Consider the following 12,365-nt stretch of genomic DNA (forward strand, 5'->3'; position numbering starts at 1 on the left):
ATAGATACTGCACGGTATATCTATCAACCAATGTAACACCTTTTGATATTTATCCTTTAGGAGATGGTTTGAGGACACAGGTTAGAAGTAGACTTATCTCATGCATGCTTTATATAATAGGCACGCAAGTGACAGCAGGGAATTGAAGACGGTTTGCCCTGAAGAAGGCCGGAGGACTTAAGCTGTAAGAACTACGTTTCTTAGCAAGTACCTCTTTGGCGGCTGAAACATGTTGGTGTTTTGAGAGGGTGTAGGGATACAGTTGAGATCATATAGACACCTGAACGCCCCATTACATAGAACGGAGCTAATTGGCTATAACCTTATCCAGTATCATCCTAAATAAAGATAATCTTTGGATAGATATTGATATAATTTTAACTTCAATCTATTTTACCTCACTGGTACCCTACTGACCTATTATCTAGATTTCCCTACCCCCGGTGGAGGTAATTCTTCCCTGGTGTTACGGTTGAGACAACCGGGTCAGTATCATCTGCACCGGTGGGTTGGACTAGCCAATGATGAAGCATTCCACAATCAAGTGGGTGAGGCTTTTCCATCCATAAAGGTAATACCCCTTAAAGATAGATGCCAATCATAGTACTAGAGTAGGCATCAATAATACACAAAGAAAACACACATAATAATAACAAATAAAAAAATCCTGCCCTACTTTTTTGTGAATGCACCATGTTTTTGTGCAGGAAAGAATACCTTCCTACACAAAAGCAATCCTTAGAGGTTTATTATATTTCTTCGTGTTACCCCAAGTTCAGGCAGGTGCACGATTTGTGCAAATTCAGATTCGCAGACTTCAGTAAATCTGGGTTTGTGTCAAAATGAATGGGTGGATACATCACCCATCCTCCATCTATGAAACGCCTCCCAGAAGCAAAGTAATGCAAAGCAGTGCTATGCGCTGAGCAGAGTTTCTTTTTTACTAAGCCACACAGAGACAAGAAAGTAAGATACGGCATAGTAAATCACAAAATACATTTCACATTAGGGCTGCCTCAAAAAAGTGGTGCAAAGTGTTAATAAGTGCAGGCCCCAGTTCTTTGCAGTCTGGATCATTTGTGCTTGAAGTTCAGGTTGTGTCACTTCTTCCCTAAAGAAAGTAAAACTACTATTGGTCTGTTGTTCCTAAGTCTAAAAAATAATGTAGGAAGAGCAATGCTCGTATGAAGGGATGTTATTTGGCTGGCCTTTGAGGTGTGAAAAAGTTCAAGTTCCAAAGTCACCGTATAGCACATTTTGGGGTTCAATGTATCATTATATTGGTAGCAAAAAGTGGTCATAATTTGTGACAGGTATTTTTGCCATCTGTGTTTAATTTTCAAACTGACCAATGTACTGATATGCCAGTTAACAGAATTCTGAATTCTGACTCAGAGTGGGCTGCAATCTGACATGCCTGATTAATATTCATTAGTTTGGTCACAAAATGTAACTCACACCAAATGAATACAGTCAGAGCGATAGTGGAACGCAAGGCTCAGCAGACCACCATGTCTGTGTTTGTATTTAAATATACTTTTTTTTTCTAAAGCAGCACGATTTCCTTAAAGGAAAAACTCTCAGAATTTGCAGTGGTTCTTGGGACCTACTCCCCAGAAACTTTTTTCACAGTTCACCGAAGACAAGAGATCCAAAAAGGACCTCTTCCTTTTTGCAAATAAGTTGCCATCCCAACTTGTGTGTGTGTTACTTTTGAATGATTTATTTTGTGGGGTAATGAAAAAATTTATAAAATGGAAAAAAGACAGATTACTCTTTGGCAATGGACAAACAGTTCTTTACTGTTGTGACAGGAAAATGGACCCTCCTCACACAGGCAGGCAGTCGGGCTCAATCTGCTGTTGCACAGACAGCTTCTTAAATACAAAACAACACAATGCTTTGTTACAAAACAGTAAACAATGAATCACTACATAGTTACACATTAAGGTGGTCTTTACGATGCTGGCGGTCCCATGACTGCCAGACTCACGGTGGCTGCCCCACTACCAACAGGGTGACTTTGGGACCGCCACATTATGACTGCCACCACGATCAGACCACTGACACTGCCAGGCTGCCGCAAGCCGGCAGCCTGGTGGTCCCGGTGGTTTTTCATCCTCCAGGACAGCACTGCTTGCAGCGCCCCTCTGGGAATTAAGAGTCCCCATCCGCCAGTCTTCCCATGGCGGTTCACACATCCACAGAAAGGCTGAGGGAAAGGGTACCTCTGGGGGGTCCTGGGGGCCCATGCACTGCCCATGCACTTGATATGGGCGGTGCAGGGGCCCCCATGCACAGCCCCATCACACATTCCACTGCCCGAATTACAGGCAGTGGAATGCGCAATGGGCACTGCTGCACCTCCACATTGGCACCGGCTCCATTAGGAGCCGGCATCAATGTTAAGGCCCTGTACACCGCAGGGCCAGCAGGCGGGAACACTGTTTCCCCCCACCGGCCCTGGTGTGAAGTCCTATTAGGTCCGGTGGGGTTCAGGCCACACAGGCGGTCTGAGAGCGGGAAGAGTTTGGTGGGCAGCCTCCGCCGCTTGCCAAACTCTTTATGACCACTAAGTGTGGAGAAACATCATACCAGCTGTTACCCTATGACCCTAAATTTTAACCTAAATTATTACGCATTCTTTATTTCAGAACCGCAAATAATAATTGACTTGTCAGTTATAGATTAAAAAGAGAAAGACATTAGAAGACTTGTGACAACGCTAACATTCTTCATTTTTGGCTTTTTCACAATGCTTGGCAAACTAACCATTCTTCATTCTTGAATGCATGTATATTTGCAGTAAATACAGCTTTAATAACGTGTGCTTTATCATTTTGAACCTAAGACCTCCGTGTAGTCTGAACTGATTAGATTTCCTGCACCCATTATTTAATCAAGTTACAATCTATTTGAAAACACTAAGTACATGCCAGTGAGCCTGTGGATTAAGATAATAAATTCCTTCATGCTTACTAAACACGAGTTGGCCTTTAACTGCAACCCTTTCAAGTTACTTAGTCCATATGTATGTCCTCAAGTGTTTTTTCGATCAGTATTTAATTTGGGCCTGCAATGTTCTTATACTATGTGAAGTTGTGTAGCACTTTCAGATGGTATCTTGTTGCAAACCATTGATACACAACACAACACACCCCTTCCAAATACCAAAAAGGTATATCATTGCAAACAAATTTTCAAAGTCAGTAAAATTTTAGTAACTCCAAAACTGAGATCGGTAGGTGGACAAAAACCTTTTGCGGTTGTAGACTTCCAATCAAAGTGAAATGTTTGTGCCTGCAAAAAAGTCTCATACGAGTTTGCATAGTTTCAGCTACATTGGGTATAGGATGGGCTCATGTTGTGTAGGTACCCAATTGTCATGATACGTAAGGGGGATATTTTCAGCCGCTGTGGAGCTGGAGATAATTTGCAGACTCTGGAATGAAAAACCAGAATTCAAAACCTGGCTCATCACTGAGGAATAGATATGATGCATAAGAGAAGGACCATTCACATAGAGAGGGAAGACGCCGGATACTGACCTTCAGAAGCATCATCATGCCTCTTAGCAGATTTCCCGATACCGAATATGGTCTGTGCAGTGGTGTTTATAATGTGATTAGAATTATACACTATTTCTTTTTAATTTAACATTTTTGGTATAAACATATTGCTGCTACTTTTTTAATCATTTTCTGTTTGTGCTGTATGGTTGAAATAAAAATGTAACCATCACGCCAGCTTGCCTACCTCAGACAAATGGGCTTTGCTAATGCCTGCCTCTCTAGATGCCAACAAGGTGATCAAATGCAACAGAGAGGTGGCCTGTGAATTGCCTTAAAGTCTTCATGTACATTGCTTACTATTTAACTAATATATCAATCCAATTATGTTTTGGCTGCGAGGTTATGTCTAAAGCACACTTGTTATTTAGATTTTCTTATCATGTATTTTTCCCCTGGTAGAATGAAAACCTCAATAATTGCAATAGAGAGCTACATTTTTCTTGCATGCCCAAGTGAAAACATTTATTGGTCAGGAGATTTTAGTGCAAAAATAATCACTTTGACCTCTGTGGCTGTGGGTTGAATAAGTTTACTTTGAAATAGCACTAATTGCATATTTGTGGTAGGCCCCATAAGGATGCCCCCATTGTTTTTATTAGATGTCTAAAAAATCAAAAGTGTTAATTGATTGTACCTTTGTGGATGTTGGTCTTTTTCTCTAGCTTCAGTGATTTGTGATGAGAGGAACCAGAACCTACAGTTAATGCATTGTGCCCTACTGTTAGCTTTGCTTCTGTAAAGGGGACACAAGAGTTCATTATCGTAAAAAAAAGTACTAATGGGGATCATGTAAGAGTGGATCCCAGAATGTTTTAAGCCATGTAAGAGTGGATCCCAGAATGTTGTAAGCAATGTTAAATAAGGATTATATTGTTAAGGCATGGAAAGCCAATATCAACAAGGTATAATTGAGCTCAGTAGATACTAAAGGTATTATTGCCTTATATGGTGCCAGTAGGAAGCCTAATAATGAATAGTTTATGATGAAGTAAGATGAAGACAAAGGCATACTATGAAGCTTATATAGGAGTTGGGAGACTCTTAAAATCATGTAATTTCTCAAATCCATCACAAATTTAAAAAAAGGAAAAAATATGCCATATCTAGTTGCCAGATTGAAAAGCTTCAGGTCCTCGATAATGGGAACCAGAAGATATTTAGAGCAATATCCTGAATTATGTGTGGCATTCCTATATTAGTATTTTGTATGAGGTTACTGATTTTCCTGTGATAATTATCTTCAATTCTGTGCATTCTACTACTGTTAGTTTTTCCTTTGGTACAGAAATCTCTGAAGCACTATTCACATACAAAGCCTCTGCTACTATTGGTGTAAAACATTTGTCAAATTATTTTCTTAAATTTGATCTGATCTGGTGGGTATGTTTTCTAATACTGCTCTTTGGTTCCATTCTGAATGTGGGCCCCTTGTCTGAAGCATGTACAGGTTCTCTCTCTTGTTCCTTCTTTTCAACAAAGGCTTTCAAAAAGTAATCCAGATGATCATGGAATCCTAGCGATACTTTGCCCTCCAGTTAAGACTTTCTCTAAGATTATACTGGAGGAAATCAATAGAATAATTAGGGATCATTATTTGCTCAGTTTCCAAGAGGGGATATTTTCTACTCAGTACACCATGGTGCTGGCCCTACTTATCCGTCAGGCATAGGTTCAAGCTACTGACCCATTGCATTATTTGATCATGATCTTCTCAAAACCATTGGGAAATCTCATACTTGAATTTAAATTTCTGTACAAAGGGGCATATTTACAAGAAAATGGTGCATCGGTCCCGATAGACCATTTTCTTGCATTCCCCTGAGCCCCTGTAACAACACTGTGGTTGCACCGTATTTACAATATGGTGCACCATGGCAGTCGTTACCACAACAGCGTCTACATTTTTCATGCTATTGTGGTGCTTTGCTGCACTAGCGTGAGAAATGTTGCCACTAGTGCAGCAAAGGACAGGGAGGTCCGTCGGCCACTATAGGAGCGTCACTTTAACCCCTGCCGTTGGCAGGCGTTAAAACTGATGGAAAAAGCAGGGCAGTGAAATCATGTAAATTTCACTTTGCCATTTTTTCAGGCATCCCTGTGGGGGGGGACGGCCCCTTGCATACATTATGCCTGGTACAGACATAATATGGGGCAAAGGGTTGCAAAGTGGTGCAATGCATATATCGCTCCACTTTGTAAATATGGCGAGGGGAATGGCCTACAACCTGCTGCCTTAGCATTAATAAAATGATGCTAAGGTGGTCCTTAGACGTGCTAGGGGCTTGGAAATCTGCCCCAAAGTTTGTTGCTATTGATGAGCTGCTTTTAAACTCTTGGGATAAATTATCCCCTATTTCTGCTAGACAGGCCTCTTGCCAGATTGATCCTAGAGGGTTGACAAGAGTGTGCTTGCCACTGGGTGGGTTAACATTTATTGAACTTAGATTTTTATTTTCAGCAATCACACACTGTTCCGCTGTTTTTGCCGGTGAGATCTACACACTCGGGGCCACATATATGACCATTTCTTTTTGCGACTTGCAATTTGCATTTTGTTTGTGAATCGCAAATTGCGAGTCACAAAACAAAATTTACAACAGTGTCAACAACACTTTGATTGTCAAATGGCTCACAAGGACCTGCCTCATCAATATTCATGAGGCAGGTTGCAATTTGCGACCCATTTGTGAAGTGGCACAATCACACGGATGGTGGCCTGCTGGGGACAACAGACCACCATGTCTGTGATTGCTTTATCAATAAAGCATTTTTTTATGCAGCCTGTTTTCCCTAAAGGAAAACGGGATGTATTCAAAAACAAAAATGAAAAATCATCTTTTTATTTTTTCAGAGTAGGCAATGGTCTATGGGACTTCTGCCTGCGCTGAAATAATGCAGGTACCCCCAGCCACAAAGGGAAAGGGGTCCCTTGGGAACCCCATCCCATTTGTGAATGGGCTACCACCAATTTGAAATTAGTGATAACAGTAATTGTTTTGGGACTGCATTCACAATCGCAACACTGTCACACTTGGGCCTGCGAGTCACAATCAAGAAGGGACGCCCTTGGCATGCCTCTTCCTAATTGGAAGACGCAATCCCTATTTTGCGAGTAGGTAACAGGATACCGATTCGCAAAATAGATGCATGCAACAAAGCCATTTTGCGGTCACAAAAGGGGAATTTCACACTTTGCGACTACAAAATAGCTTCGTACATCTGACTCAGTTACTCAGGGATCTTCTTTTATGTGATTGTACAGCAGTAGGCTTAAAACTGAGTGTTTACATAATTATGCAGCTAGTAACTTATTAGGTAATATTCAAGAGGAAAGTCAGTATATTCCTTAGGTTGAAGTAGCTATACTTTATTGTTGATAAAAAGAATTATTTCTATGGTTGTCAAGAAATAGAGGAAAACAATAAACATATTGGAGTACATTTTCACCCTTGTTCGTCTAGGAAGCCTGCGATTTATCATAAACATAAAACAATAATGTTGTTGTCTAAAGCATTGCAAACATTTAATGTTTTTTTTCTAAACTCTCTTGTATGCCTCGATCAGGAAAACTGCTCATTATACATGCTTAAGATCTTTAGTATCCACCTAAAGTTGGCTCTTTAGCTCTTGGCATGCAGCCTCTAATACTCTGTTGGACTCTATATAGCTGGGTATCGAATGTCCTTATTTAGAGTTTTGGTCCACATGGTTGAATTTTATTGATGTTTTTTGTTCCACTTGGTTGCAGCCATGATTGATGAATATGGGACACAAACACAGAGCTTAGAGTATTACTAATGAAAAGCATTAATATCAACTGTAAAAATGCAGTAATGTTTTCACTAAGTTTTAAGCCAGCTGATGCCCTTATTTATCTTGCCTATGAGGTCAATGCCACTTTGAAAATATTTAAGATATTGAGATACTCATCTTGGATGTCAAATAGATGCGAATTCATTTTGGGCATGTTCTTTCATGTGAAATTAATGGGGATTGGCCTGCTGTCCTCTGTAATGTGATGCTGTATCAAACACAAGTTAAAAATGTTAGAATGTGTGATGTAGTTTTTCGGTACTAGTTAATGGTGAATTAAGGGTGGCGATATCCTTTTGCTGCTAAATTATCAAGCCGAAAAATGTTGTGCTTTTAACAGATCGGCTATTTTTCTTTTTTGATGGATTGAAGAATATTGAAGTTTCCATGCCATTTGTATATTGATGTTATGAATATTTTAAAATGTATACGATTATTTATTAACCACGAATAAACTATAAGTGATAAAACACAGTCAAAAAGGGTTCAAATCTAGTTCACTGGAGAGATGATCATTTGCATGCAATAATATAACAATCGTTTTTTGTATACATTAAAATTCTCATCCTATTTATTAACAAAAAAAGTCACTTTTCGCATGTGATGAATTTATAATATGACAAGCGTGGCAGCACTTGAATAATGTATGCTCACTTTTATACGGCAGCCTTAAAAGCTGTTTTTGATGAGAAAAGCCTCTTCCCCAAGGAAATTCTGGACCGTGAAAAAAAAGCAAAACAGCGGCACGTGGAAATGTTCTGTGAAGGGAAGATAAAAATAATTAAGAAGCCAAGAAGCCTGAGCGAAAAGTAAATCTGTCTTCCTGCAAGGAGAAAGGTGAACATGTATAATAAATTGTACGAGTATATATCAATCAGTTAGTGCAGATAGCTGTAAAGTTTTAAAGTTAGTCGAATCACTCATCCTTTCCGATGCATGGCCGTAAGAAGATATCTTCATTTTTGATGAGGTTTGACATTAATCGAGAGAGGAATAGTGAAATGTCATTCAAGTATAGTTTATGCAATTCTGTTTTTTATGTTATTCTGGGAGAATTTGGGAACAGCGTTGGAATTAGAATGATTGACTTTAAAGAAACTTTAAAGAAAAATAGACTTTAAAGACAAATATCAAAATGATTTCTCTTTTAAATAAATAAAAACACAAAATGTAAAAATAGAAAACGGACCCTGCAGCTTTTGCAAATTACAGACCAATCTGTCATTCATTGCTAAATTTTAAGAGGAAATTCCAGATCAGTACTGGGTTCCCCAAATTGTTCCTAATCAGTTTACTTGGCTCGTAAACACCCTAGAAGCCAAGCCCATCCAATTTTTTTAAGTTTTATGTAGAGAGAACTTGGTCCAGGGATAATAGAGCGTTTCACGTAGGCACCAAAATACAAGCACCTGATCAGGATTAGGGGAACTGAACACAGTGCTGTCCTGGGTGCAATCAGCTCTAACCAGTCTGATTCAACAAGGCAACTACTTTTTGTCTTCCGCTGCCACAGTCAGCACATGGGTGCACCATAACTCAACCATGTCCTTAGGTTTTTAGTGTCTGTGGGCCAGATGTACAAAGCCATTTTGCATTTCTTAAGGGTCTGAATGGCTATTTCGCTCTTTTAAGAAATGCAAAATGGGCCTTTCTGATGTACAAAGCCCTTTAGGGAATCGCAATTTGCAATTTCTCCTACATGTGAATTGGCCATTTAGGAAATGCAATTACCCTCGACTTCAAGTCGATGGTAACCATGTGCAATTAAAAAAAAGCACCCCAAAATGCTTTTTTTAAATTTCAATAGTGTGTGCTCTACATTGCACTACTATTTTTGGGGTGCATTTCAGGGGGCCTTTTTGCCATGGTCATCCTTGGTTTTGCATTTCTCAAATAGCTTTTTCCTATTAGGAAATTGCTATTTGGGAAATGCAAAACTAGCCCATTGTCACAAATGGCATGAGAGTTCTTATTTGCGATTTCCTAATTGCGATTCCTGTTCCGTAGGACTTGCCATTAGAAAATCAGTACGTTGGAACATAGCATTTTGTATTTCCTAAATAGCGATTTCTATGAAGTCGCTTTTTAATGAAATGCACAATTGCATTTTCGCACATCTGACCCTATACGCTGTATTTAGATGAGACGGTCAATGTGGGGGTTCTGAATTTTCAGATGCATGGATAACCTTCAGTTAGAGGTGCACCTGGAGTAAAAGGCCAGGGTGCCTCTCAATATACCACTCTGCCCCTCATAGCATACATCACTGTTTATCAGTGCAACTCCTACACCAAAGTGATATACTTACTTTTCATTAAGAATCCGATGGAAGTTTGATTGTTAGTGCAAAATCCGCTGTTTCTCCTCTGGCCTTTCTGTTTCCTTTTTCAGATTGATGGGTCAACAGTCAAAGCTCAAAGTCTAGGTATACACTGTGTCACTAACAATTAGATTATAGCTCTTATGGACCCTGGCACATCTTAGTCTTAGCAGTGCTTGTAGTGGGCCAAGGATGGGCATCTTATGACTTATCTGGGCGTGGGCCTTATTGGCCACACATGGAATACACCGACCAACATCCATCCAGATCCTGGTATAGCTGCAGTAAAATGAGCCCAGATTGGCTGCTTACTGATTTTGTTAGCTAGTGAGTGTCATATAATGGGGCCTCGTTAAAATTAAAGGCTGAGCTTCACGGTCCACGTTGCTTTGCATGACTTAAGTGTATCTGGCTTTACATGGAGTCCTAGGGGGGTTTTGCTGTTCCTGCTCTGTACACCCACTTTGGGTAGGTAATCAGAAACTTCCAGCTATGCACCACATTGCTGCTCAGTGTTTCCAGCGACCTGAGGTTCAAAAATCCCTTTACATGTGAAAATTCAGAGAGATGCTGTTGCTTGCGTCGAGTACCTCCCCATGCATCGCACGGGGGCTTGAGTTACAGTTTATTCAATGTATCTCTGAATGTCTCTCTTAAAATGAAACGTAATCCTACTAATTCCCTGCCTTTTTTTTCTAGAACAGCTGTCAGTGAAGCATTTTTTATTATATGTGGAAAAAAGGATTGTATATCTCTGCACAACATATCAAGAAAATCTCGAAGGAGAGAAAAGCCAAGAATCAGAGCCCAAATTGAAAAGAAAATTCTGGCTTGTCAAACTACAAGCTGATTCTACAAACATCTGTAAATGTGAATAAAGGACTCCGTGGCTTGTATGAAGTTCAAAATCTTTAGTTTTTGGTAATTAATAAATAAATAAATAATACCAGCTTGTCTTATGTTTTTTACTATTCTCGGCCAACAGAGAAGTTGATTTTCTAACACTGGTTTCACCCTTTTTAACCAAATAGCGGACAGTGTTAAATTTCAGAGTTCAAAAAAACTTAAATAGACCATGAATTTATTGCTATTATGCTGATAGTGTATGTATTGTTTAAATACATTAATCATATTGTTCATTTAATTAAAATATACGATAATGGCGCAGTCCTTGCACTTATCGCTGACCGCTAATGAGGTACTATTTCATAGATAATAGTTTTAGATCATTTAAATATTCTTTGGCTGAAGCCATTGTGGAATATTTGTTATGGTAAGTGACACAGTTTGCAATGGGAGATGATTAGCAGTGGTTGCCTTTCCAGAGCCTTTCTGCTTCCAAAAGAGTGAGGGGATAATCACAATGTCAATATGCAATAAGGTTGTTAGCTATACAAGTGGACATGTTAATCATCAATCTGAAGACCAGAGAGAAAGAGTGAGAGCGTGTTTCTGTGTGTGTGTGTGTGTGTGTGAGAGAGAGAGAGAGAGAGAGAGAGAGAGAGAGAGAGTTTTCTTAGGGATATTGAAAGTATTACCCAGTTACTGAATCTTAGAGGTCACACTTGTTCTACAGCTAGAAACAACACTAAATTGCTAGCTGAGATGTAAAGAAATAATCTATTGCATTGTTGAATTCCTTTATAATTATGGTGCAAGGACAGTTAGACAGAATGGAGGCACGAGAATATTTATCTAATCTTCTTACTGTTTTGGAACACGCTAGCTTAAGAGGGGGGGTCACTTGATACCGCAACTCTCACAGAAAGAGACAGACAGGTCTAAGAGGCAATTCCCTAACTTCTGGGCCAGTGATCATTAATGATGTAGGTCTAGTATCCCATGACGTTATTTGAGGGTCAGTCTTTGTCAGAAGACCCTCTGAGTTGCTTGTGGGCCTATTTGGGAGGATATGCCTATAGATCGTATAGGTAGATGATAGAAAAGTCTCTTTGAAAGATGCCAACATTTGGAAGATCCTCAGTTCAGCTTGCAGGGAGTTCCAAATTTATATTCATATCAAAATGAGGGATTTTTACATGATTTTTTAGATTGAATTTAGGTTGTGACATACTTTTTATCTAACTAGATTTCAGATTTTTAATCATCCTTTAATACATAACAGTCTTTATGTATTACACGTATGTATTCAGTAAGAAAATCCATCGAACTGCTTTTATGCCAACACGTTCCACAGCACCTTATATCATGTTTGTCACTTCATCAGGGCAAGGCAAGTTGCAATGACTGCTCTTGCATATATTTTTACAAAAAAGAAATACCAAGAAACATACAAAAGCCACTACCAAATTTATACCAACGAAGAGGAAGAGTGACTGGGATAAAAGAGTGAGAGACAAAAGGAAAGAGAAATATGTCAGAAAGGCATAAATGACTTCAATAATAACAATACTGTTAAGTTGTTTATTCGATATATGAATATATAAGTTAAATTAGCCTTAGTAGCCTAGCAGCTCAATTATTCAGCTAATTCTCACAAAATTAACAGTAGCTCTGTTGCTTAACATCTCTTCCCATCCCCTTCTTTCTCTGCATAAACAATTTAAAAGTAAAACAAAGGGAGAATTGTGTAAATACGGGTAATTGACTGTAAAGAGCCATTCGAACTGATGTGTCCATGGATCCATCCATTGAGACGA

The 12,365-nt window shown here is 39.2% G+C and overlaps 1 protein-coding gene across 4 annotated transcripts in view; it reads left to right on the forward strand.

Annotated features, from left to right (window-relative positions):
- Positions 1 to 10,651, forward strand: part of WDR49 (WD repeat domain 49) — a 436,680-nt gene extending 426,029 nt beyond the window's left edge. For 2 of the 4 annotated variants that reach the window (XM_069213219.1, XM_069213222.1), the window contains 2 exons: positions 8,053 to 8,222; positions 10,405 to 10,536. In XM_069213219.1, the coding sequence (XP_069069320.1) occupies positions 8,053 to 8,198 (146 nt within the window). In that variant the 3' untranslated portion in view covers positions 8,199 to 8,222; positions 10,405 to 10,536. Of the gene's footprint in view, positions 1 to 8,052; positions 8,223 to 10,404 lie in introns of all 4 variants that reach the window. The other 2 variants (XM_069213220.1, XM_069213221.1) reach the window with 2 other exon arrangements.
- The last annotated feature ends 1,714 nt before the right edge of the window (positions 10,652 to 12,365 follow it).

The sequence above is a fragment of the Pleurodeles waltl genome, chromosome 11 (genome assembly GCF_031143425.1).
Source record: "Pleurodeles waltl isolate 20211129_DDA chromosome 11, aPleWal1.hap1.20221129, whole genome shotgun sequence".
In the NCBI taxonomy this organism is placed as follows: Eukaryota; Metazoa; Chordata; class Amphibia; order Caudata; family Salamandridae; genus Pleurodeles; species Pleurodeles waltl.